Here is a 25843-nt window from a genome sequence, read left to right on the forward strand (position 1 = left end):
ACTGTAGTGGCCCTGGAGCCGGTGGCACTGTGGTGTGGGCTCCAGGCACGGCTGCTGATGTGTGTGTCGGCTCCAGGGAGCTGCTGCAGCCTGGCCTCAGGCTCTTCTTTGAGCTGTAGGCCCACACGCCTGCTTGGTGCGTCCCCTCCAGCGCCCACGTCTGCATCTCACCTGCTGTTTGTTCACGCCTCACCCCCGATCCCCGTTCTCCAGCCCTGACTCTGGTCATTTTAAATGCTGTTGGGTCCTTCAGTTCTTCCATCTCCTCTGTTCCATGCCTGTGTACCCCACCATCCTTGTTTCCAGAGTGGCCTCTGCATCTGTGCCTTTTATTCCTGCTGTGTACAGAGACATTTATGTTTGTATGTATGTATTGTGTTTGAGATGGAGTCACACTCTGTCGCCCAGTCGCCCAGGCTAAAGTGCAGTGGTGCAATCTCGGCTCACTGCAACCTCTGCCTCCCAGGTTCAGGTGATTTTGCCTCACCCTCCTGAGTTGCTGGACTTACAAACATGTGCCACCACGCCTGGCTAATTTTTGTATTTTTAGTAGAGACAGGGTTTCACCATGTTGGCCAGGCTGGTCTCAAACTCCTCAAGTGATCCACCTGCCTCTGCCTCCCAAAGTACTGGGATGATTACAGGTGGGAGCCACCATGCCCAGCCCAGAGGCATTTTTCAAAAGACATATCTGGACCCCCTCCCCCCGCCCTGTCACCGTCTGCCTAAAACTCAGACAGGATGGCCTCATGGCCGGCCTCACACTCCTAGTCCTACAGAACTGTGAGTAGCACTCTGTTTTACTGGGAGAAATGACATGTCTTGGACACTGCATTATGTGGTCACTGTCCTCTTAGGTTGAAGGCCAGCAACCCTCGCCTTGTGCCCTGGGCCCGGCCCTGAGCGCTCCTCTGGCTCCGGCTCCCCGAGCCCTCTTGCCTCTAGTCCTGGGCCCGGCCCTGAGCGCTCCTCTGGCTCCGGCTCCACGAGCCCTCTTGCCTCTAGTCCTGGGCCCGGCCCTGAGCGCTCCTCTGGCTCCGGCTCCCCGAGCTCTCTTGCCTCTAGTCCTGGGCCCGGCCCTGAGCGCTCCTCTGGCTCCGGCTCCCCGAGCCCTCTTGCCTCTAGTCCTGGGCCCGGCCCTGAGCGCTTCTCTGGCTCTGGCTCCCCGAGCCCTCTTGCCTCTAGTCCTGGGCCCGGCCCTGAGCGCTCCTCTGGCTCTGGCTCCCCGAGCCCTCTTGCCTCCAGTCCTGGGCCCGGCCCTGAGTGTTCCTCTGGCTCCGGCTCCCCGAGCCCTCTTGCCTTCAGTCCTGGCCGTAGGGGCCTCTCTCAGGTCCTCAGGTGCAGCCACTCCCCCTGCTCCCTCGCTCCAGGGCCTCTGTCCTCCTCCTTCATGTCTGCAGTTCTGTGCATCCCATCTCCCTGCAGGGTCATATCCTCAGGGCGATGTGATCTGACCCTCTGCAGAGCCACGTTCCCCTCCGGGTGGCACCCCCCGAATCACAAGGTGTGCACTGGATGCGTGCACGAACAGCGGCGGAGCGGAGCTGAGTGCTGGCTCCCACCGCCTGGGCCTGACACTCGGCAGATGTTCGTTTTCTTTTCTGCCTCACAGCTGCTGTGTCCTCTCTGCCTGCCCCCTGACACCAGTAGTGTGTCCTGACCCAGCTGCCCTGACGTGACGTTCCCGGGGCGTAGCTCAGGACCAGAGCAGGCAAGAGCACCTGCTTTCCTCGCTCTGGAGGTCTGCTGGGAGCAAGGCAAAAAGGCCCCTCAAGGCAGCTTCCGTGAAATGGGAGTTCAGCAGGAAAGCCCTGGGGTGACCCTGGATGGCTATAAGCAGCAGGGAGCCCTGGGCCCTCACTCTGCAGCACCTTCGCTGCACCCCACTCTGTGGTGTCCTCTGCAGTTCTGGCACGCCTCTCCCCAAATCCAAGTTTATGTCTCCAGGCGCTCCCGAGACCAGGGCCCCGGGTCAGTGGCACCCGGTCGATCAATGGTGAGCAGTGGTGGGGGTGAGGGTCTCCAGGTGCAAGCGTGATGGTGTGGTTCCCCATTGCAGCTGACTGGAAGATTGCCTGAAAAGAACACTTCTCAGAAAAGCAAACCCATCTTTAAAGGGCTGAAAAGCTTTTAATTTGGGTCACTCTTGGTGCCCTCGTGGGCTGACCTCTGCCTGAGGTCTGGCAGCTGCCCTAGGACCCAGCAGGAGACCCCAGAAGGCTGTGGGCTTTGCAGGCAGAGGGACCCCATCCTGCGCCGCCCTGTCCCCCAGCTCTGGGAGGAAGCCAAAGTGCAGCCACTGAGGGCCAAGACTGCAGTCGTCTTTGTTGTCACAGCCATTCCCAGGAGGCCCTCCAGAGCGCTGGTGTGGAAGCCTGCTAGGCCCAGGCAGCAGTCGGGCCCCCGTGGCCCTAGGCATGCCGGATTGCAGAAATGCTGGTGTTTAGGCTTGAAAATTTAAGGGAAGTGGTCATTGAGCAAAGCCACCTTGAGTGGTCTGAGACCCGTGCTGAATTCACCCACACGCACGCCTTTGGTCCTCCCACAGGACGTCACTGCCGGCCCCCATGTTCAGCAGAAGCGACTTCAGCGTGTGGACCATCCTGAAGAAGTGTGTCGGCCTGGTGAGTCCGGGGCCCGTGCTCATGTGTGGGGCTGCACCCCTGATGCCTGGGAATGCCTTGCAGTGCTGGTGGTTTAAGAAGGTGCTCTGATGTTTACAAACGGCAGGAGATGAAGACGGTGAAATGGAAAGGACAAACACGTCCGGGGGTGAGGTGCTGTGTGAAACGTGGGACGTGAGAACCGTCCTGGGGGCACCCGTCTAGCCCGGTGTCCGGTGTAGCGAGGTGGGTGGGCTTCCCTGGTGCCCTCCCCGGCCACGTGCTGAGCTGCAGGTGGGGGGCGTCAGCCTTTGTCAGTTGCTCGGGGTTTGGGACAGAAAATCCAGCTGGGTAATGAGGGCCTGGAAGTTATAGGTCTTCCCTTTCGTGATCTTTCCTGACTGAGAACCCAAGCTGTGCCTGGCAAGGGAGGGGGGTGTCCTGTGCCACCGGCACTGTCCTGTTGACCATTCAGCGCTCATCACTGAAAACTCAAGTTAAACGGCCTGTGGATTCGCGTCACTGTGGCTCAGCCCGTGTCTCCTAGTGCTGGTGATTTTTTGCCCTTACCTGTTTTAGTCCTTTTTCCCCAGAGGGAACTTCACTTTCTCTCAACTTTTTATTTTGAAATAATTTTAGACTTATGGAAAATCACAGAATAGCACACAGCATTTCCATAAAGCCCCCAGCCAGCTCCCCCACCACTGGCATCTCTTGAAATAACCGTAGCTCAGTGACCAAAGTGAGGGAATACGTCTTACCTCCGCTTGTCACTTGCGTTTCCTCAGTGTCCCTGACGTCCTTTCCTGTCCCAGGACCCTCGTGGCATTTGGGCTCCTCCACTAGGTGGCAGCTGCTCCTGGTCTGTTACTTAGAAGACTTTTCCTTAATTTGGGTTTGTCTGATGTTTTCTTCTTAGATCGAGGGTCTGTATTTTCGGCACTCACAGAAGTGAGGTACCTTTGCCAGGGCCTTGTCTGAGGGGCTCTCTGACATCCACATGTCAGTTAATGGGGCTGTTAACTTGGTCAGGTGTCTCCACTGCAGAGTTGCTGCGTTTCTCTTTGTAATCAGTGTTTTGGGGAAGACACCTGGATTCTGCTTGCTAATTTTAGCATCTATTGGCGGGTTTTACTGAAATCATTCCAATGGTGATTTTCTATTTTTGTTCTTCCTTCTACCTCTATTAATTGGAATTCTTCTGTAAAAGAGAACTGTCCCTTCTCCCCTAGTTACATATTTATTCAGTTAATATTTGTATTAGTGTGGACTCATGAGCACTTTTGTAACTCTGTGAGTTGAGTTCCGGTATAGTCCTTATCTGCACAGTTGCTCACAGTGTTCTGCCTTTGGCGTTGGGAGTTCCTCCAGGCTGGCTTTCCCCCTTCTGTGGGACCCCTTTCCCCTTCTGCTGAACCCCCCGTCCTTTTCCGAACACTTATTCCAGGCACTAAAGGATGCTCTTGTTCAGTTTATATTGTCCTCGCCCTAACCCTGGAATCAGCCACTTCTCCAGGGAGCCCGTTCACTGGGCAATGGTGTTCAGGCCCCGGCCGGGTGCTGGGTGAGTCGTTGCTGCTGAGGAGTCATTGCCTGCAGGCCCTCTCAGCAGACGGCGCTGGAAAATAGAGTGTGTGTGCTAATGCTGATGCATACACCTCTGTATTTCTGTATATATCTGTATGTTTCTTTTGAAATAAACCATTTGAGATTTTTTTTTTCTTTCAGCAGTGTTTGTTGTACGCTTTTGACTACGTGGATAATTCAGGTCTTAACAAAAGTATCTGTCTTGGTATAGATGATGAATGTCTTTTTGTGAACTTGACAAACTACCTAATTTTGACTCTTAAATTCTAAGATAGGCTGGGTGTGATAGTAGCTCATGCCTGTAACCCAGTGCTTTAGAAAGCTGAGGGAGGAGGATTGCTTGAGGCCAGGTTTGAAACCAGCACCTGGGCAACATAGCGAGACCCACTTCTGCAAAAAAAATTTTTTTAATTAGCCAGTGGTGCATGTCTGTAGTCTCACTTACTCCAGAGGCTGAGATGGGAGGATGGCTTGAGGCCAGAAGTTTGAGACTGCAGTGAACTGTAATTTCACCACTGCACTCCAGCCTGGATGGCAGAGGGAAACCTTATCTCTTAAAAAAGAAAAAAAGAAAAAAGGCTGGTAGCCAGTGGCTCACGCCTGTAATCCCAGCACTTTGGAAGGCCAAGGCAGGTGGATCACAAGGTCAAGAGATCGAGACCATCCTGGCCAACATGGTGAAACCCTGTCTGTACTAAAAATAGAAAAGTTAGCTGGGGGTGTTGGTACACACCTATAGTTCCAGCTACTTGGGAGATTGAGGCAGGAGAATCATTTGAACCCAGGAGGCAGAGGTTGCAGTGAGCTGAGATGGCACCACTGTACTCCAGCCTGGTGGCACAGTGAGACTCCGCCTCAAAAAACAAAACAAAACAACAAAAAAAAACAGTTCTAGGACCAAAGGCATTTTTTCAACAACATGAAATGATGTCAGTTGCATTCCCTAGTAAGGATCATGGAGGGGTTGAGGCAAAAGTTGCATGTGAGCACGTAGCACTGGCAAGCATGGAAAGGTGCTGGGAGGGGCCTCGCAGATTGGCTCCACCCCTCACCCTTCACTTCCAAGCACTCACCTCTGGAGGTTTTGGTGGAATCGTCAGATATACCCGCCCTGTGTTCAGGTGTCCCGTGGTCTCACCTGCCGCCTTCTGTGTCTGCGGTCATGTGTGTGGACCTCGTTACCCGCCCTGTGTTCAGGTATCCTGTGGTCTCACCTGCCACCTTCTGTGTCTGCGGTCGTGTGTGTGGACCTCGTTACCCGCCCTGTGTTCAGGTGTCCCGTGGTCTCACCTGCCGCCTTCTGTGTCTGCAGTCATGTGTGTGGACCTCGTTTGCATCTCTATGTCAGGAAGCCTTTTTGTTACTCTTTCTCTGAATTTAAAAGCTGTGAGCAGGCCAGGCGTGTGGTGGCTCACTCCTGTAATCACTGTCAGAAGCCGAGGCGAGAGGATTACTCCAGGCTAGGGGTTCAGAACTACCCTGGGCAACAAAGTGAGATCCCATCTCTCCAAAAAATAATTCGTCGGGCATGATGGCGTATGCCCGGGGTCCCAGCTACTCGGTTGGTTGATGGGAGGATCGCTTGAGCCCAGGAGGTTGAGGCTGCAGTGAGCGGTGATCTCATTACTGCACTCCAACCTGGGTGACAGTGTGAGACCCTGTCTCAAACAAACAAAAAAGGCTGTGGGCACTCAGAGCGTGGGTCCAGTAACTTACAAACAGTTGCCAGTTGGAGCTGTGCCAACATGATTACCCTGTATTGCTTGCCCGGGATATTGCCGTAGTGAGAAGTTTCCCTGCTTTGCCGTAAATGCAGTTTGTGTAGGAAAGCCAGGACCGGTGAGCAATTCTTCCTCTTTATTTCACTTTTCACATAATGCGTTAGTTCACTGGCGTCACCCAGTGTCACCAGCTAGTTTGTCTCCTTTGCCGCCCAGTGGATGTCCTCCACGCATGTTCCATCTTCGGCCAGTGAGAGTCTCTTCAAGGTGGCCTGGAGTCCTTTGCAAAAGGAGCTTCAGGCCTTTCCTGTGCACTTACCGTCTGGGGTCTGGAATCAGCTACTTGTCCAGCGACAGAAGGCGAATTCAGGACCACAGCCGGGCTCTCAGGAGGCTGCCAGAGTGGTCTTATTGAGAGGTCTGTCCTGCAGCTCGGAACTGTGTTTTTGTTTGTTTCAGTGATGCTTCAAATTGGGACCGACAGGCTCCGCCTAACCCCTTGGTCTTCTGTCTGTCTTTCTCCCTCACTGACAATCCCTGTTTCGGCAGCCCTGGCGAGGACAGATTTAGACCGGAACGTAGCTGTGACTCACTCACTTTGCCCCACATACCCGCGGGACCGGCTCTGCTGCTGATGGTGTCGTCGCTGAGACAGCATGTTTGTGGCTCCTGCAGCTGTCTTTGTCTTCAGGGCCTGTCTCAGATGCCAGCGTTTTCAAACCACCTGGGCACCTCTCTGGGCGATTGTGCCACCAAGGGAATGACATAGGTTCACTTGTTTCATTTTTGAAATTTAGATATGACTTTTTAAATTTTTACTTTCGTTAAATAATAGGTTCTGCCTCAAATTTATCAAGCAGGGTATATTCCAGGAGGGTCAGCTTCCTGTCCCTATCCCCTCCTGGTGCTCTCTGCTTTCCCTGCAGGTGGCCAGGAGCCACGTTTAGGACACGTCTTTCATGCATCACACAGCTGATTCCACATGTATCTTCTCCTCACTTCTCTATGTAAATGAGAGGCTTTCTCCACCTTTTAAAATTCGACCGTATATCCATAGCAACGTGCAGTGACTTCTTAATCTTATTATTATTTATTTATTATTTATTTTTAGAAATTGAGTCTTACTCTGTCACCCACGCTGGAGCGCAGTGGCAGGATCATGGCTCACTGTAACCTCAACCTCCTGGGCTTAAGTGAACCTCCCATCTCAGCCTCTGGAGTAGCCGGGACTGCAGGCACCCACAACCATGCCCAGTTACTTTCACATAATTTTTTGTGGAGCCTGGGCACCTTTGTTGCCCAGGCTGGTCTTCAACTCCTGGCCTCAAGCGATCCTCCGCACCTTGGCCCCCAAAGTGTTGGCATTACAGGCGTGAGCCATCTCCCCTGGACGACTTCTTAATCTTTTAGTGGCGTGGCGCTGTCTCACATGGCTGCCCCGGCTCACTGACTGGCGCCCTGTTGTTGGACACATGGGTCATTTGTGGTCTTTCGTGGATCTGGCTGTGCTGCAGCAAAGAGCCCTGCATGGGTGTCTGGCCGAGGCTCTGTGGGGTAGGTTCCTAGAAGTGGGGCTGCTGGGTTGGGGCAAATGCCCGTAGAGTTTTCTGGAAGCAGCCCAGTCGTCTTTGTGGGCTGCATCACTGTGCATTTCCACAGCAGCTGGGGGGCTTGCCTGGGTGGGAGCTGCACACAGTTGTGATACCATCTCTCCTGACCTGAGAGAGGCATCGTCTCCCCACACTCAGGGCCACTGCCATCCACACTTCCTTCCTGGCCTCCCTGGCCCCATCTGTGGCCGCTGTGGGCTATGGCCTCTTGTAGTTTTGCAGATGTTTAGAACCCAGGAGGGTGAATGTAAATCGCAGATACTGCCCTATCTGTCTGCTTTTCTGTTCATTCTTCCGGGTCTTCCTTCTTTCTCTCCCATGTGATCCTACAGTGCTGAGCTCCGAGTCACGAGGGTCACATCACTTCCTGCTCTCCTCGGCAGTCACATTCCCCTGTGCAGTCTCGGCCACACCCACACGCCAGGACTGCCTCAGTTGGAACCGAGTTCTAGCCCCTCCTGAGCCCCACAGTCCCTGTGTGTCCGGTGCCATGTGGGCCTGCTGGCCCCTGCAGCAGCCTGGGCCCCAGGTTCTGTATGTCTGCTCTGTGCTCTCCGCTGCGGTCCCTGCGCTCGCCCTCCACCCAGCGTCTGAGCAGAGCCCCCCTCCCAGCACGGACGCTGAGTTTTGGGAACCTCATGGCCCAAGCCGGGTGCATCCTTGTGGTGCTGTGCTGTGCACACCCCACCCACCCTGGGACACAGAGCAGGTGGCCCGGCAGTGCCCGTGGTGTCCTGAGGCCTTGGTGGGGCCGTCCTAGTCCCTGGTGCAGACCAGGAGCCTGAGAGGCTCAGCAGCTCGTGTGTGTCGGCTGGGAACCACTGGCAGACAGACCCCAAAGCCTGTGCTGTCCCTGTTGCCACCGGCACCTCCTCCTCCGCTCCCTCCTGGCCTCTCTGGGTCCTCTCCTTGTCCTTCTCCCTCCGCCTCTGCTTTGGCCGCCTCAGACCTTGCTCCTTCCTGAAGAGCCTGCCCTGAGGGGCACAGCTGTGCTTTCTTGTAATGCCTGCTGCCCCACTGTTGGGATCCCTCTCCTAGAAGCCCAGCTGGAAGAGTGGCTCCTGTGGGCACTTGCCCCCTTGGCACCTTCCCAGCTTCTCCCATTGACCCAGGTGCCTGCTCTGTGCTGCACAGGGCCTGGGAGCAGACACCTGAGGCGCATTTGCCAACTCGGAAGGCCTTAGGGCAAAGCTTCGTGGGGCCACATTCTGGGAGGCCTCATTTGCCAAGTTCAGGCATGTCCGAGGCATCCTGGAGGTGATGGGAAGCCAGGGACTGTTTTTAATGGTGTGAGTGGCTCTGCTTTGGAACCACTATTCTGTTTTTTGTTTTTGAGATGGAGTCTCGCTCTGTCACCCAGGTTGGAGTGCAATGGCACCATCTTGGCTCACTGCAGGCTTCACTTCCCAGATTCAAGCGATTCTCCTACCTCAGCCTCCCCAGTTGCTGAAACTACTGGCGTGTGCCACCACGCCTGGCTAATTTTTATGTTTTTAGTAGAGATGGGGTTTTGCCATGTTGGCCAGGCTGGTCTCGAACTCCTGACCTTAGGTAATCCACTCGCCTCAGCCTCCCAGAGTTCTGGGATTACAGGTGTGAGTCACCACACCTGGCCTTGGACCACTACTCTGGAAGTGGGGTGGAAATGTGGAGTTGGAGAGGAGGCCTGGGAGGGTTCAGGATCCCCTGTGGCAGTCTCTGTTTCTGGAATGGGGCAGTGGGCTGGGGAGGCAGAGAGGACTCGTGCTGGAGACCTCTCCAGGCCCAGCACAGATTGTCTGTTAGGTCTAATGTCAGCCGAGGCTCACGGGGCAGGGGTGAGGGGGCAGGCAGCGGCTCATCCATGGGGGATTTGAAGATCCCTAGAGTCTGTTCAGCCCTAGAGTCTGCAGCTCCATGAAGGGATGCTCAGAGCAGGGGCATGGGGCAGCCCAGCAGTGTCAGGAAGGCAGTAGTAATCAGCGTGTCTTCCCCATCCTTCCAGGAGCTGTCCAAGATCACGATGCCAATCGCCTTCAACGAGCCTCTTAGCTTCCTGCAGCGGATCACGGAGTACATGGAGCATGTGTACCTCATCCACAGGGCCTCCTGCCAGCCCCAGCCCCTGGAGAGGATGCAGGTGGGCCTTGGGGGTGCCAGGTGCAAGTTTGTCATGAATTTACACCTGTTGCGTGTCCGGCCACACAGTCTTGGGCCCTGGGCATCTGTGAGAAGGGCATGCATAGCTCCCTACAGTGCTCAGTGCCATCCTGCCTGGCGGCTGTCACCACAGGTGTGTGATGACAGAACTTGCAGGAAACGCTGTTGAGCTCTCAGTGGCCTCAGGGGCTCCCTGCTGCCGCCTCCTGCTGGGAGTCTCTGCCTTTTGGAGCTGCAGGTGGCAGTGGGCTCTGCCCTTGGGCTCCTCTTGGGTCCTGTTGCACCACCGTCCCTGTGTGTGTGCTTCTGTGTGACCGTGGGCTGGGCACACATGGTGGCTCACGCCTGTAATCCCAGTACTTTCAGAGGCTGAGGTGGATGATTCGCTCCCGGAGGTTGAGACCAGCCTAAGCAACACAGGGAGACCACGTTTCTACAAATTTTTTTTTTTAAACTTAGCCAGGTGCAGTGGGGCATGCCTGCAATGCCAGCTACTTGGGAGGCTGACGTGACAGGATCACTTGTGCCTGAGAGCTACAGGCTGCAGTGAGCCACGATTGCACCACTGTACTCCAGCCTGGCTGACAGAGTGAGACCCTGTGTCTAAAAAAAATAAAACAAGGGTGTGAGTGTGGGCACACCTATGTGTGTCCGTGTGTATGTACATGCTTCCCTGAATGTGTGCTTTGGGTTCTGTGTCCATGTGCATGGGTGAATGTGTTGTGTGCGTGTGCATGGGCATGTGTGTGGAGTGTGCATGGGCATGGGAGTGTGTGTGTGTGGAGTGTGCATGGGCGTATGTGGAGTATGTGTGTGCATGGGCGTGTGGAGTGTGTGTGCATGGGCATGTGTGGCAAGTGTGCGTGTGCATGGGCGTGTGTGGAGTGTGCATGGGCGTGTGGGGAGTGTGCGTGTGCATGGGCGTGTGGGGAGTGTGCATGGGCGTATGTGGGGAGTGTGCATGGGCATGTGTGGCGAGTGTGCGTGTGCATGGGCGTGTGTGGAGTGTGTGCATGGGCGTGTGTGGGGAGTATGCATGGGCGTGTGTGGGGAGTGTGCATGGGCGTGTGGCGAGTGTGCATGGGTGTGTGGAGTGTGCATGGACGTGTGTGGGGAGTGTGCATGGGCGTGTGGGGAGTGTGCATGGGCGTGTGTGGGGAGTGTGTGTGCATGGGCATGTGGGGAGTGCATGGGTGTGTGTGGAGTGTGTGCATGGGCATGTGTGGAGTGTGTGCATGGGTGTGTGGGGTGTGCATGTGCATGGGCGTGTGGGGAGTGTGCATGGGCGTGTGTGGGGAGTGTGTGCATGGGCATGTGGGGAGTGCATGGGTGTGTGTGGAGTGTGCATGGGCATGTGTGGGGAGTGTGCATGGGCGTGTGGGGAGTGCGTGTGCATGGGCATGTGTGTGGAGTGTGTGTACATAGGTGTGTGTGGAGTGTGCATGGGCATGTGTGGAGTGTGTGTATGGGCGTGTGGGGAGTGTGCATGTGCATGGGCGTGTAGGGAGTGTGTGTGCATGGGCGTGTGTGGGGAGTGGACGCGTGTGGGGAGTGTGCATGTGCATGGGCGTGTGTGGGGAGTGGGTGCATGTGGGGAGTGTGCGTGTGCATGGGCATGTGTGGGGAGTGTGCGTGTGCATGGGTGTGTGTGGGGAGTGCATGGGCATGTGTGGAGTGTGTGTATGGGTGTGTATGCATGGGCGTGTGTGTGGAGTGTGGAGAGTGCATGGCCATGTGTGGAGTGTGTGTGCATGTGCATGGGCGTGTGGAGTGTGTCTGCATGTGCACGGGTGTGTGGGGTGTCTGTGCATGTGCATGGCTGTGGAGTGTGTGTGTGCATGTGCAGCGGCATGTGTGTGGAGTATGTGTACATAAGCATGGATGTGTGGGAAGTGTGTGCATGTGCATCAGCGTGTGTGTGGTGTGTGTGGCCTTGTGTGCATGTGGGACAGAATGACATTGCTGCAGCATCTGCCAGGAAGGGGCCCAGGGATGGAAGGCAGCTCCCAGTTCCTTCTTTTTGTGCTATTGGGCACGTGGTGGGTGGTGAAGGGTGTTCCCTGGAAGTCATAATCTCAGACATACCTCTCGGGGAAAATTGAAAAATCACCACAGAGCAAATAGTGACACAGAGAAAGCAGGTGCCTACTGCCCTCCGCGAGAGGCCGTCTTCTCCAATGCTTTTCCTAACTGAAGCTGTTCCTGCCTGCCCTGTGGATTATTTACAGTCTGTGGCTGCTTTTGCTGTTTCGGCTGTGGCTTCCCAGTGGGAGAGGACCGGCAAACCATTTAACCCGCTCTTAGGAGAAACGTATGAATTAATCAGGTAAGGGAAAAAGGCCCCATCATTAATATCTTGTAAATAGAATTCCTTGGATAACAGATGAGTTTGATTCTTTCACCAGCGTTGATTCCTCTGTCTGAGAATAACCTTAGAATTCAGAGCTCGCTAAAGCGTGCGGCTGCTGTAGGCGAGGTGTTTCGCACGGGGGTTTGTGCTCAGAATGCCACGGGCCTGAGTGAGCGTGACGCTTCGGCAACAGGATGCTTTAGTGTGCTCCACTCAAGCTTGGAGCTAGCACGCGCCTAGATGCTTCCGTGTATGGGTGCAGCGTCTGCTAAATGTGCAGGATTGTTGTGAGCTTCGTCGAAAACGGAAGCAGGTACTAATGAGCAAAACTAGGCTGTTTTGCAAAACCATTTCGTGACTGCTATTGAAAGAGCAGGTAAATCCAAAGGCAGGAATGATTCCAAAGAGGGGTTGCACTCCCGAGGCCGCGTTTGCCACCACACGGCCTCTCTGGAGTTTCAGGAAAGGTCAGATGGCGCTGGCCAAGGGAGAGTTCACCAGATATCCCGAAATTTCTTCCTACGGAACTTTCCTCCAGGGAGCGTCACCATCCCTTCCTGGAGTCCCCTCAGCTTCCCTCCTGCCCCTGCTGGCCCTCAGCTCACAGACCTGAAACTGACCCCACGTCCCGGGATTCTGGCCCCAGAGGTCCAGCCAGACCCCAGATCACGCTGTTTGTGGCTGGGCCTCTGGAAGGACTCGTTGGGGTTCTCTTCACCTACATGGTTGGCCTGGGGACTGCTGTGGTTATTCACAGAATCATCCTGGAAAATTCTGCTCAGGTGACAGTGCCCACCCAAACCAACAAATGAAGTCAAAAGCAGACCAGACCACGGCGTGTATGCGGCAGCTTGCTAGTTCCTCAGCCACTGATCAGCCTGGCTGGGGCTCCAGGGAGCTGTGGATGAGAGAGTAGAGGTGTGCGGCTTATGTCTAAAATGATTTTTATTCCACTGCCCGTGGCCCCCGTCATTCTCTTGATGTGTGCAGGTGCCTGCAGGCAGATGTGTAGGGAGGGTCCGCGGGGCCCAGCTGAACCGCCCTCTCCGCGACAGGGTTAGGCTGTGGTTCTGAAGGGGGAAGGGGCAGGGTGCTCTCAGCTGCACCCTTCTCTCTTCCACCGTCGGTGTAGCCCAGCACACAGAGCTCGCTCTGTCTGGGGAGAAGGAGCTTGCTGGAGGGACGTGGGTGGTTATCTAGACGAGTCTGCTGTGCAGAATGCAAGCTGTTTGCTGCAGGCTGCTGGGCTGCACGCCTCCCTGCCCAGGAGCCGAGTGCAGATGGGAGAGAAGGTGGGCTCCTTTATTATCTCGTTGTATTATTTTTCTATGACAAAGGGAGTTGAGGCAAAACAATTAGCCTCTTATTTGGATTCTGGTTAGTTGAGGTTCTGTTGGGTTATTTTATTACGAAGTCTTTGTTTTTTTAATTACAAGAGTGTGCTCTTTATAGAAAATGTCCAATGTTGAGAAAGGTACAAAAGATAAGTCAGGCATAATCCCATAAAAGACAATAGCTGGCTGGGCTCATGCCTGTAATCCAAGCGACTTGGGAGGCTGAGGCAGGAGGATCACTGGAGCCCAGGAATTCAGAGTTACAATGATCGTGCCGCAGCACTCCAGCCTGGACCACAGAGCCAGACCGTGTCTCTTTAAAAAAATACAAACTAAAAAATAACTGTCAACATTTTGTTAGATTTCCTCGTGTGTGTTTCAGAATATGATAATGTCAATTTGTATCTGTTTTTATTTAACATAACATGTCATCATTTTCCTGTGATATTTTCTAAATTACAGTGTTTCATTGATTTTAAGACACATTTTTCATGTTGCAGCATTTCTACATGTCAGTTTCTTTTTCCTTTTTTGAGACAGAGTCTCACTCTGTCGCCCAGGCTGAAGTGCAGTGGTGTGATCACAGCTCACTACAGCCTCAGCTTCCTGAATATGATCATGGCTCACTGCAGCCTCAGCCTCCAGGGTTCAAGTGATCTTCTCACCTCAGCCTCTCAAGTAGCTGGAACTATAGGTGTGCACCACCACGCCCAGCTAATTCTTATATTTTCAGTAGAGACAGGGTTTTGCTGTGTTGCCCAGGCTGGTCTTGAACTCCTGAGCTCAAGTGATCTGCCCACCTCAGCCTCCCAAATGCTAGGGTTACAGGTGTGAGCCTCTGCTTACCTGGCCCATGTCATAGTTCCATTTTGCAGCAGTTTTTTCTTTCATAAAATAATGATCTGCAGTGCAATTAATGGCATCTTGGATTCAAAGAAGTGTAGTTTCTTTGAAACTTCAGGTCACTGTTTTGGGGCCTGTTATTGTATTTTATGTGTTATTAATGACTCATAATTTTTTTTTTTGAGACAGAATCTCCCTTGGTTGCTCAGGCTGGAGTGCAGTGGCACGATCTCGGCTCACTGCGACCTCTACCTCCCGGGTTTAAGTGATTCTCCTGCCTCAGCTTCCCGAGTAGCTGGGATTACAGGTGCACACCCCTACACCCGGCTAATTTTTGTATTTTCAGTAGAGACAGGGTTTCACCATGTCGGCAAGGCTGGTGTCGAACTCCCAACCTCAGGTTATCTGCCTGCCTCAGCCTCCCAAAGTGCTGGAATTACAGGCGTGAGCCACTGCGTCCAGCCATGATTGAGATTTTTATCAATAGTGAGCAAATGGTTGGGGATTTGGTTTGCTCCAAATGGGCTCTCTTCTGGTGCGTAAAGAGTTGAAAAGCATGTGCCCGCATTTGTCCTGGAAGGTGTGAGTGTCCGCATTGGCTGTCAGACCATCTGGGGAGGAGCCGCTCTTACTAGCGCAGGCTTTCCTGCGTGTCTGCATGTAATCGCTATGCAGTTTGGAGAAGCAACATAAATGTCACAGCTTCAAATTCTAATCTGTTCCTGGCTCATCCTGGATGGGTCAGCTGCTGGTTCTTACCCACACGCTGCTTGTGTGTGAATGCCAACTTTATGTTTTTTGTTTGATTTAGAAGTTGGCTGGCACTGGGCAGTCGAGCACCTGTTCTCAAGCTCTCATTGCCTTTGAGGAAGCAGGACTAGCGTGGGCAGAGCGTGGCGTGGAGATGGCAGGGTCCAGCAGGTGGCTTTGGGTTGTGGCACATGCTGCAGGGAGCAGCCCTGCTTCTGCTTCTGGAAATGAGGAGACTGGGGCCTGGACAAGGGAAAGACTGGCCCCAAGAATCCCTTCCGAGGGAGTCTTCTGTTCTGAATTCATGTGGAGTGTGCTTTCTTTTCTAGATATTTCTCTGGAGCAGTATCCGCGTTACTGCCTGCTGGCCTTCCCTTCCTCCGGTCAGCGTGCTGTGCCACTGTCGGAGGGCACTGATGGGATCTAGCTCGTAGAAAATTACTAAAATGTCTTGAAAAAGATAAATCAGCCTGGGCATGGTGGCTCATGCCTGTAATCCTAGCACTTTGGGAGGGTGAGGCGGGTAGACCACTAGGTCAGGAGTTCAAGACCAGCCTGGCCAACATAGTGAAACCCTGTCTCTACTAAAAATACAAAATCAGCTGGGCGTGGTGGTGGGCACCAGTAATCCCAGCTATTCAGGAGGCTGAGGCAGAAGAATCGCTTGAACCCAGAGGCGAAGGTTGCAGTGAGCCGAGGTCACGCCACTGTACTCCAGCCTGGGAGACAGAGCAAGATTTTATCTAAAAAAAAAAAAAAGAAAAGAAAAAGATAACTCAGAATAGGAAAGAAGCTCTAGATGCTGGAGAAGAAACAGTGCGGGTGAAAGGAATGCAAGCTGCCTGGGCTGGGTAGAGCAGGGCTGCCCCCAGGACCGGAGCTCCTGCTGCATGGCAGGAAGCACGCCACGCACCTCTCAACGCCGACATGCGCGTCTGTCATGCACTCACTCCCAGGTCGTCCCTGCCAGTGTCTGCCGTGTGCTGTGCATCTGTGAGACCCTGGCAGTCTGTCACGTTAGGGGCCATGAACGTGAACCGAGTCCTTTCCCGATATCCCAGATCCCTGCAGATGCGTTATAGCTAAAAATACACTTTCTTTTCTTAGACAAGTATTCATTTTGTAAATTACATACCTTGGTAGGCAACCTTTTAAAATCTAATTTTTCAACTTTCCTTCCTCTGTAATGATTGGAAATTCTGATTCCAGTTAAGTTAGTAATTATGTGGTTCAGCATTTATAATTTTTAATGACTACACCTGTAGGTGTATTCACAGTTCCGGAACAATTAAAAACTGACATTTTTTATTGAAAAACAGAGTATACTAAAAATCCTGTTTCCTGGCCAGGAATATTTCGGATTATAAGCCATTCCATCACTGAAATTTCAGGGGCCTTGTAGAAAGGCAAGGAGCACCCCTTCAGAAAGGGTTTCAGGTCCCGAGTTCCTAGGCAGTGGAAGTCCTCAGGGTTCCTGAGGGTTTGGAGTCAGGGGTCTGTAAGGGTGGCTTCTCCACCCGTGTCTCGGCACCACTGGCCAGACACCGCTGTGTCTCAGGTGCTCGTGTGGAGAGTGAGTGGGGCATGGGGGTGGAGGCCGTCCTGCACTGTTGCCCTCTCTGTGGTCACATGTGCTCAGGAAGCTGCGGCTGTGTGTGTCTGTTGCCAGCATCAGGCCAAGTGGACGTCAGGGCGGTGGGTGTTTCTGCTACATCTTGTGGCATGGAGGGCTCCTGCTTCCCAGCGTCCCACGAGGGACTGTGCGTGATGTCTGAGCTGCCCGTTCTTTTATGCTGCTGCCATTAATGTGTCTGTTTCTCTTTTTTATTCTTGGACCTAGGGAGGATTTAGGATTCAGATTTATATCGGAACAGGTCAGTCACCACCCCCCCATCAGTGCGTTCCACTCGGAAGGCCTCAACCACGACTTCCTGTTCCATGGTTCCATCTACCCCAAGCTCAAGTTCTGGGGCAAGAGCGTGGAGGCGGAGCCCCGAGGCACCATCACGCTGGAGCTGCTCAAGTGAGTAGCGGTGCGTCCCGCGGAGACCCGCTTCCTGGATAAACTGGAGTGGGTACTGGTGATGTGGAGGACAGTCCTCGTTCTCCTGCGGCGGTGGCCTTCCCACAGCAGAAGGCTTCACTTGAGCTTCCTGACCGCCTGAAGATGGGTCCCATGCTGCTGGGGGATGTCCTCTTCTCCGACCGCAGTTGGAATTCGTATCCCTTATCCCTTTCTGTCAACTGACTGTATTCCTTGTCTTTTACTGCATGGCAGCCCCAAACTTTGCAGCGTACACCCAAGTCTGGCAGGGTTTCTGAGGACTGGGGACCGAGAGGTTGTGGTGGGGATAAGGGTCAGGCTGCCCGTGGTGCCTGTGTCCCCCTCACGTTCGAGGCTGCTGGCTGGGCCCCTTCAGGGCTACGTGCTGCAGGGCACTGCCTCCCACAGCAGGAGAGAGCTGAGAAGGAAGCCAGGAAAGTGGTCCCACCCTGTGTTCAGGTGGCAGGGGTGACTGAGGGTTGGAATTTCAGTCAACCTGGGAGAGGACCATCCGAGAGACTGCCCACCACACCTCTTCACTCTCAGCCTCCAGTGTCGACCAAAGACGCCTCAAAGCAAAACACGTCTCCAGCAAACACTGGCCGCTAAAACCCGGCAGACACAGACTAGATGCTGGCATCCCCCTGGGCCACTGGTTCTGAGGTGTGAGTCTCGCTGAGCCACTCACTGCCTGTGGTCTTCTCGTAGGCACCAGGTCCTGACAGATGAATAAGGAGATCTGTAATCAGCGCCACCTCACCATGATGAAGCATTTGATGTGGGTTTTGCTTCACATTGGCCCAGCCTGGATGGTTGCTAGAAGGTTCCACAGGGACCTGGAGAAGCCCCCGAGGAGCATCCTGGGGCTGGTGTGGCCTTGTGCCTGTCGTGCAGTGGCCTTGCTTACTCAGGAAGAGGCCTGCAGAAGGGAAAGTTGCACACCTTGCTGATGAGCATGCTTGGGCCCCGCCTAGGAAATTCAGAGGATCCCACACGTGTCGTGAAATACCCTGCTCTGAGCGGATTTTCACCTTCACTGTGGCTCCTCAACGTAGTCCCTCAAAATATGGGGCTGCTGATCTGCCGCCTCACATTTGTGGGGTGTTTTCTTCTTGGGCAGGGCCATTTGGGAGAAAACCAGGCACCCCTCCACAGCTACGTGCCGGCTCCCCAGATGGCCATGACCCTGCATTACCGCAGATGTGTTTGGTGAGGTGGCTTTTCTTTTGAGACTTCACAGGAAGCCGTTTCCCTTTGTTCGGTCGTCTGATTGCTCATTAACGTGTCTTGACATTTAAGTAGAAAGCTTTGTAGATGCTACAAAGGAAAGACGTACATTTCAAACGCTCGCTGAATACACAGCCCCCGTCAGAGGGGCTTCAAAGCTGCGTGCTGCTCTCCTGTGGGCGCTGGGTGGTGTGGCCCAGTCCCGCCTGGCCTTTGCATCTTAGGTCACAGTGTGTCTTGAACATTTTGGACTCTGACTGCTTGTCTTCTGGTGTCCTCACAGGCATAACGAAGCCTACACCTGGACCAACCCCACCTGCTGTGTGCACAACGTGATCATCGGGCAGCTGTGGATAGAGCAGTACGGGACAGTGGAGATCCTGAACCACAGGTGACGGCCCTGCTGTCGGGTGAGAGTGTGAGGCTCCAGGTCGGGGCAGCGGCCGGGATCCTCAACCACAGGTGACGGCCCCGCTGTCGGGTGAGAGTGTGAGGCTCCGGGTGGGGGGAGTGGCCGGGAGCGGGGATGCCTGTGCTCCTGGTGGGGTTTAGCTCAGCCTCACGAGCCCGGCTGGCCCAGGCCCAGGCCCAGCAGCTGCCTGGAGTTGACTCTAACCGGTGCTGCATTGCCATGGGTGCTCCTTGTTCACGGCTTTGTTTTCGGTCACAGTCGTTACTTTCAGGCTTTGAACTGTGCCCAAGAGCCGTCCCATTGCCAGGCACAGCGCAGTGGCTGTCAGCAGTGGTCAGCCACTGTCCAGGCTTGACTGCCTGTTCCTGGAAGCTCATGACAGATGGGCTTTGCCTTTTCACCACTTTAGTGAGGTGTAATCGATGCATCCTAAAATCCGCCCATTCTGAGTGGACACCTAAGTGATTTTTAGCAAATTGACTGGACCATGGAGCCATCCCACAGCCAGTTACAAACATGTCCTTTGCTCCAAAGGCCCACCGCACCCATTCACAGTCACTCCCCTGCCCACCCTAGAGCCTCCACCTCGCTTCTCCCGTTACGGAGGTGGCCTTTCTGGCTGTCTGCTGTCTCACAGCAGAAACCTGTGCATGTTTTTCCCACAGAACTGGACATAAGTGTGTGCTTCACTTTAAACCGTGTGGATTATTCGGAAAAGAACTTCACAGAGTGGAAGGACACATTCAGGATAAAAAGTAGGTCCTCGTCAGGTGGTCCCTGGGCACCACTGCAGCCTGCGTGTCCGCGCTTGAGGGCTCAGGTGCTGCTGGGCCTGCGTGTGCCAGTGCGCACAAGACGTGGGTCCCAGTGCCGTCTGTTCACGCTCCACAATATGACTCTTTGTTGTTTGGGAAAGACATTTGGTTATTGAGCATAAAAGGAAATAAAGGGTATTTTTGAATGTAGTTTCTAGGCGACTTGTTACTGGGGCCATCTTCTTTTGATAAATTTTTTTTTGTTTTTTGAGATGGAGACTTGCTCTGTTGCCCAGGCTGGAGTGCAGTGGCATGATCTTGGCTCACTGCAACCTTTGCCTCCCGGGTTCAAGTGATTCTTCTGCCTCAGCCTCCCGTGTAGCTGGGACCGCAGGCGTGCGCCACCACACCCAGCTAAGTTTTGTATTTTTAGTAGAGACGAGGTGTCACCATATTGGCCAGGGTGGTCTCGAACTCCTGACCTCATGATCCACCCGCCTCAGCCTCCCAAAGTGCCTGGATTACAGGTGTGAGCCAAGCCCGGCTGATAAAATTGACTTGAGAAGCCAGCTGTTTGCGCTGGGAGGTGAGACAAGACTATGGTTCCTCAGCAGAGCTGAGGTGGTAGCATGGCCGTGCAAACTTTTTCCCCCACCGGCATCCCATGCACATTGTCAGGTGAGATTCAGATGTTAACTTGTGGGTTGTCAGTGTCATGTGACTGGTTCACTCGAGTCTTTAAATCGGGGACTTTCACAAGTTTTTGTGAGTAGAAAAATGGTCAGTACTGTTTTAACAAATTTTTCAGCTTTTGTTCTCCCCATTTGGGTTAATTACTTTGTGATCTGGGTCTCAAATTTGTGAATTTTTTTTTCGGTAAGGAATTTGAGCCATAGAATTTAGGAACATGGGGGTCCTTCTAGTTCCTAAAATCCATACATTTCCCGTTAAAAACTAGCCCCCAGTGTGAAACAGTTGGGCCAGGTGCAGTGGCTCATGCCTATAATCCCATCACTTTGGGAGGCCGAAGTGAGCAGATCACATGAGGCCAGGCGTTCAAGACCAGCTTGGCCAATATGGTGAAACTCTGTCTCTACTAAAAATACAAATCTTAGCTGGCTGTAATCCCAGCACTTTGGGAGGCCGAGGCGGGTGGATCACGAGGTTGAGAGATCGAGACCATCCTGATCAACATTGTGAAACCCCATCTCTATTAATACAAAAAAATTAGCTGGGCACGGTGGCGCGTGCCTGTAATCCCAGCTACTCAGGAGGCTGAGGCAGGAGAATTGCCTGAACCCAGGAGGCGGAGGTTGCGGTGAGCCGAGATCGCGCCATTGCACTCCAGCCTGGGTAACAAGAGCGAGACTCCGTCTCAAAAAAAAAAAAAAAATCTTAGCTGGGCGTGGTGGTGCATGCCTGTAATCCCAGCTACTCAGGAGGCTGAGGCACGAGAATCACTTGAGCCCGGGAGGTGGAGGTTGCAGTGAGCTGAGATCATGCCACTGCACTCCAGCCTGGATGGCAGAGCGAGACTCCATCTCAAAAAAAATAAGACAGGTGATGTTTCTGCTCTGTCCACCCTCTGTTGTGTATCAGAAATGCACCTGTTTCAACAGCCTGTAAATTAAAATGCCCAGGCTTATAACTGACCATTTCTCCCCTAAAACATGAGAGGATAAATGTGTGGACCTAGAAGGGGCAGCAGTTTTATGAGGCGGTGGCAGTCACCAGCGCCTTGACCCCCACCACCACCACTGTGGAACTCAGCCCAGGGAGCAGCTGGATGTCCATTTCCAGAAGCGGGCAGGGGCGCTGAGGCCAGCACTCACTGCCCCTCAGTGAGTGCGTGTAAAGTGTGTTTTGGTTTTCTGGTTTTCCATCCTAAATTTAAGGGTGGTTTGTCCTTGGAGACATAGAGTTGTCCCCACGCTGTCTGCTGGGTGAGGCCTGGCCCAGTTCCCCGTGTCCATGTGCTGGCTCTGTAGGCATGCAGAGACGCCGTGCCCTCCGGGGTCCTGGGCCTGTCAGAGCTACACTTCCAGGAGGTCTGTGGTTGCGATGGACTCTTCCCAGCAAGAGGCCAAAAGGAAGAAAACAGAGCCTGGCGCTATTTGGCCTCATCCCTTTTGGAATCGAGCTCTGGTGGCAGCTCTGCACAGGTCTCGGGGTTGTTTTTGATGAAAAAAGGCAGGCGGGGAACCAAAGATCCAGCAAGCAGTGTTGACAGCCCCGTTGATAGAAAAGCACTGAAGGACACGTGCACATTCAATGTGTTTCAGATCGTCAGTGGGCGCAGGCGGCTTTCCACTTTAAAAAGCTCATTTTTTTTCGCCCCTTCCCGCCTCCTGCAGCCCCGTGGGCCGTCCGTCCCTTGGGTTTCTGGCCCTTCATTTTCCTTTCCTTGGTGTGTATCAGGGCTAGGAATGGTCCCAGAATGCAAATTTTCCCCTTTGCGTTTATGTCGAGAGATGTCCCAAAACACATAAGAAGACGTGCCTGAGGGGAATTTATTCCAGGGGCAAAATTAAGGTGCTGCATGTTTAGACAAATGGTTTGTGATGACTAAAACTTAGCTTTACAAATCTCATTTAATTACAGCAAAAAGAAGCTCTTTATGATCTATGGCAAGTGGACGGAATGTTTGTGGGGCATAGATCCCACTTCGTATGAATGCTTCAAGAAGCAGGAGAGGAGAGGCGACCACCTGAGGAAGGCCAAGCTGGTAAGGGCTGGGGCGCCCCAGGAGAGCTGCGCCCTGGGTGCTGAGGGCTGTCGGGCACTGCGGCCCTTCGCTCACCTGTCGGGGGTGCCCAGGGAGCCTTTGGGCCCCATCAGGAGAGATGAACTGCGTGGTTCTAGTGTCAGTAGGGAGTTTATCTGTATTTCTTTCCGTCTTTTTTTTCCAGCCTCTAGCTGCCAGGCTCAAGCGATCCTCCCTCCTTAGCCTCCTAAGTGGCGAGGACTGTAGGTGTGCGCCACCATGCCTGGCTAATTTTTATTTTTATTTTTTCATAGTGTTGGGGTCTTGCTATGTTGCCCAGGCTGGTCTTGAACTCCTGGGCTCAAGCATTTCTCCCGCCTCGACCTGCCAAAATGCTGGGATCACAGGCATGAGCCACAACACCCAGCCAATGTATATGTATTTCAGTTGCACAGAGGCTGCTGCTGTAAACAGTGGGCACTGGTGCCCTGGAGTCATAGTCCCCTGCCCCTATGGCTGGAAGTACCTGAGGGAACCTGATGCAAGGCTGTTACTTTTCTGGAAGTTCCAACTTCTGGGTCCTTCTTAGTAAATCTCTCTTTCTTCAAATTAGCTTAGACACATTTAAAAAATAAAGTGAATTTCAATTTTTTGTTTTTAGTTGTGAGTAGCAGATAATATACTCAACAGCCAGAAAGTATTGGCAAGATTCTCCCGCTAGAGCTTTGGTATACTGATTACCTTAAGACGAGCTGTTCTTGAGCTTAAAAATAAGTGATAGTGCAGAAGGGGTGTCACATTTTCTACATAATGAATTGGAATGCACCAAACCTGAAACGTTCAGTGTTTATTTAACAAAAACATTCAGCCTCCTCCAGGATCCTAAGTGTTTTACATGGTAGTATTTTGTGTGTGCCGGTAGACACCTTTTCTAATCATCCTTTTTTATTTACAAAGTGAAATTCTGCTTACAGACTGTACAGGCCTGGAAGGGTAAACCCATTTCGCGATGTCTTTTGATGCTTTCCTGCTCCTGGAGGTGACCTAGAAACAGGAGTGTTTTCTGTGAACGCTTGTCCTTGAACCGCGGCTCTCCCTTGCCTGGTCTCAGGCCAGGTGGCCCACAGCCAGCGTGACACAGCCCCTGATGCAGGAAGCCCAGGGCTTTGACTCCCTTGTTTTCAGTAGTCTCCCTGAACAGTGGCCTCTGGTAACCATCCTCTTCCTTTTGAAAAGCAGCGCGGCAGGTTTTGTCTTTTCACTCGGGTGTGCTGTACAGTGGGTTCTGTCTAGGATGCCGAGAGATCCTGAAACCCCCACACGTGAGTCACTTCTTGATGGAGGGCAAAGCTGCGCCATCTAGGAAAGCTCTCAGTCCCAGAACCTGCCTTCTGGAGAGGCGCCATGAGCGTGAATGAACATGTTATGTGGAAGGCATCGCCCGTACAGCCACGCGCAGACTCCATAGAGCACCCTTTCATGTGCCTGCTTCTCCCGAAAGGAAGCACGCCCTGCTACCAACTTGCTGTCCTCTTCTCTTTGAGTGTCAGTTAGAATAGACAGCACGTCCCCACGAAGGGAGCATGAGCTAATTTAGGGACTGGGGCCTGGCTCCTCTCTGAACAGTGACAGACAAGGGATAGACTGGGGAGGAAATTCAATTTTCTCCTTAGTTGAAGAAAAAAAAGGCTGGCCGCGGTGGCTCAGGCCTGTAATTGCAGCACTTTCGGAGGCCGAAGTGAGTGGATTGCCTGAGCAGGAGTTCGAGACCAGCCTGGCCAACAGAGTAAAACCCCGTCTCTACGAAAAATACAAAAAATTAGCTGGGTGTGGTGGCGAGTGCTTGTGATCCCAGCTACTCAGGAGGCTGAGGCAGGAGAATTGCTTGAACCTGGGAGATGGAGGTTGCAGTGAGCCTAGGTCTCGCCGTTGCACTCCAGCCTGGGCAACAAGAGTGAAACTCTGTCTCAAAAAAAAAAAAAAAACACCAGAAGAAAGGCCAAGGCCGTCTGGCTGTGCTCAGGCATGGTGACTGGTCTGAAAGGCGCTCTGAGAATACCTGTCCTCCTGGCCAAGGGTGGCTGGCCCCCGGCGGCCACACAGCAGGGTTCTGTGTTTCAGGAGGACGGCTCCAGGAAGGCTGAGAGCGACGTGGCTGACGACGTGCCTGTGGCCCAGGAGACCGTGCAGGTCATCCCCGGCAGCAAGCTGCTCTGGAGGATCAACACGCGGCCCCCCAACTCTGCCCAGGTCTGTGCCCCTCTGTGGCCTGACGCCTCTGCCTGCCCAGGTCAGACCTGCCTCAGCACGCCCCGGGCCAGCCCCTCAGCTCTTCCCTGTCCTTGGGCCCTTGTCTGCCACCTCGCCTGAGCCTGTTGTCCCAGAGCAGACGAGGGGCCTTCGCCACTGGGGTGGGCCTCTGCTCTCCCTGGAGCTGCATCCCGGCCCTGTGCCTGCCCGCTGGCCTCGGGGCCTGCTGTTGGGGTCGGCTCCGCTGCTCCGCTGCTCCGCAGGACGTGCAGGTCGATGCTTCCCGAGAACATCAGACAGGCACGTGGCCATTGCCTGCCAAGGCCCGCACTGAGTGCATCTTACCAAAGAGGCCTCCAGACCTGCTCTGGGAGATTGTTTTTCTAACTTGTCAATTCACGTGCTTAAATGCATTGTGATACTTATTTTTGAGAATTACACTGATAATTTTATTAAATATATGGTAAATGACATGTCTTACGTATATATAACATAAAATAATTGATATGTGGTTTATGATAAATATAATCACATGTAATATCTTGATATCTTTTATAAATTCTTATTTATATACAAAATATATGCAACTTATAAAATTTTGTATGCCCCATAAACAGAGCAGAACATGTAAAATACAGAAAAGAAAGCAAAATCTTCACCTCTGAGCGCATTACCTCAACAGTCGCTGTCATTATTTGAGCACAGCATGAACAGGTCTAACAATGCTGTTTTCTTTTTTAATAGAGGCAGAGTGTCACTCTGTCACCCAGGCTGCAGTGCAGTGGCGGGATCTCACTGCAGTCTCCAGCTGTTGGGCTCAAGTGATCCTCCCGCCTCAGGCTCCTGAGTAGCTAGGACCACAGGCGTGTGCCACCATGCCAGACTAATTTTCTATTTTTTGTAGAGAGGAGGTCTTCCTATGTTGCCCAGGCTAGTCTCGAACTTCTGGCCTCAAGCAGCCTTCCTGCCTTGGCCTCCTGAGTTGCTGGGACCACAGGCATGAGACACTGTGGCCTGCCAATGATACTATTGGTATTTTGGATTTTCTTTTTTCATGGAAATCTCTTTCAAGATAACTTATGCTTCCAGCCTTTGGCTCAGCATATGTGTTGAGTCCACCTGCCTGCCAGGCACTGTGGGCCTGGGCACGAGGACAAGGCGGACGGGGCCCCAGCAGGGAGGCGGGACAGGTGGTGAACTCAACGCCCGAGAACCCAGTGGTGTCTTAGGTGCCAGGGAGGGCCTCTAAGTGCTGTGGCTTCGGTCATGGGGTGGGGGTTGTCCAGGGATTGCATTTGGGCAGAGGGGGCAGCCAGGGCAGAGCCTCCTGGAGTAGACTAGTGTGTGAGGGCCAGAAGACCCAAGGGGGCCATGGGGATGAGGGTGGAGGGGTGCAGGGGTCCCCAGATGACTTCAGCTTTTGCTCTGAATGACATGGGACACCATGGAAGTCATTTAAGCAGGGGGTGATGGGTGCAGTTGATGTTTCCTGTGGCCCTTTTGGCTGTTTGAGA

General features: G+C 53.4%; 1 protein-coding gene across 2 annotated transcripts in view; it reads left to right on the forward strand.

The window, feature by feature from the left end:
- Nucleotides 1-25843, forward strand: part of OSBPL2 (oxysterol binding protein like 2) — a 55590-nt gene that overhangs the window by 21225 nt on the left and 8522 nt on the right. For both annotated transcript variants that reach the window (XM_021672453.2, XM_021672454.2), the window contains 8 exons: nucleotides 2549-2624; nucleotides 9506-9640; nucleotides 11889-11986; nucleotides 16778-16960; nucleotides 18492-18599; nucleotides 19286-19375; nucleotides 21977-22100; nucleotides 24201-24329. In XM_021672453.2, the coding sequence (XP_021528128.1) occupies nucleotides 2549-2624; nucleotides 9506-9640; nucleotides 11889-11986; nucleotides 16778-16960; nucleotides 18492-18599; nucleotides 19286-19375; nucleotides 21977-22100; nucleotides 24201-24329 (943 nt within the window). The remainder of the gene's footprint in view (nucleotides 1-2548; nucleotides 2625-9505; nucleotides 9641-11888; nucleotides 11987-16777; nucleotides 16961-18491; nucleotides 18600-19285; nucleotides 19376-21976; nucleotides 22101-24200; nucleotides 24330-25843) is intronic.

The sequence above is a fragment of the Aotus nancymaae genome, unplaced genomic scaffold, assembly GCF_030222135.1.
Source record: "Aotus nancymaae isolate 86718 unplaced genomic scaffold, 86718_ANA_hifiasm-v0.15.2.pri h1tg000029l, whole genome shotgun sequence".
NCBI lineage: Eukaryota > Metazoa > Chordata > Mammalia > Primates > Aotidae > Aotus > Aotus nancymaae.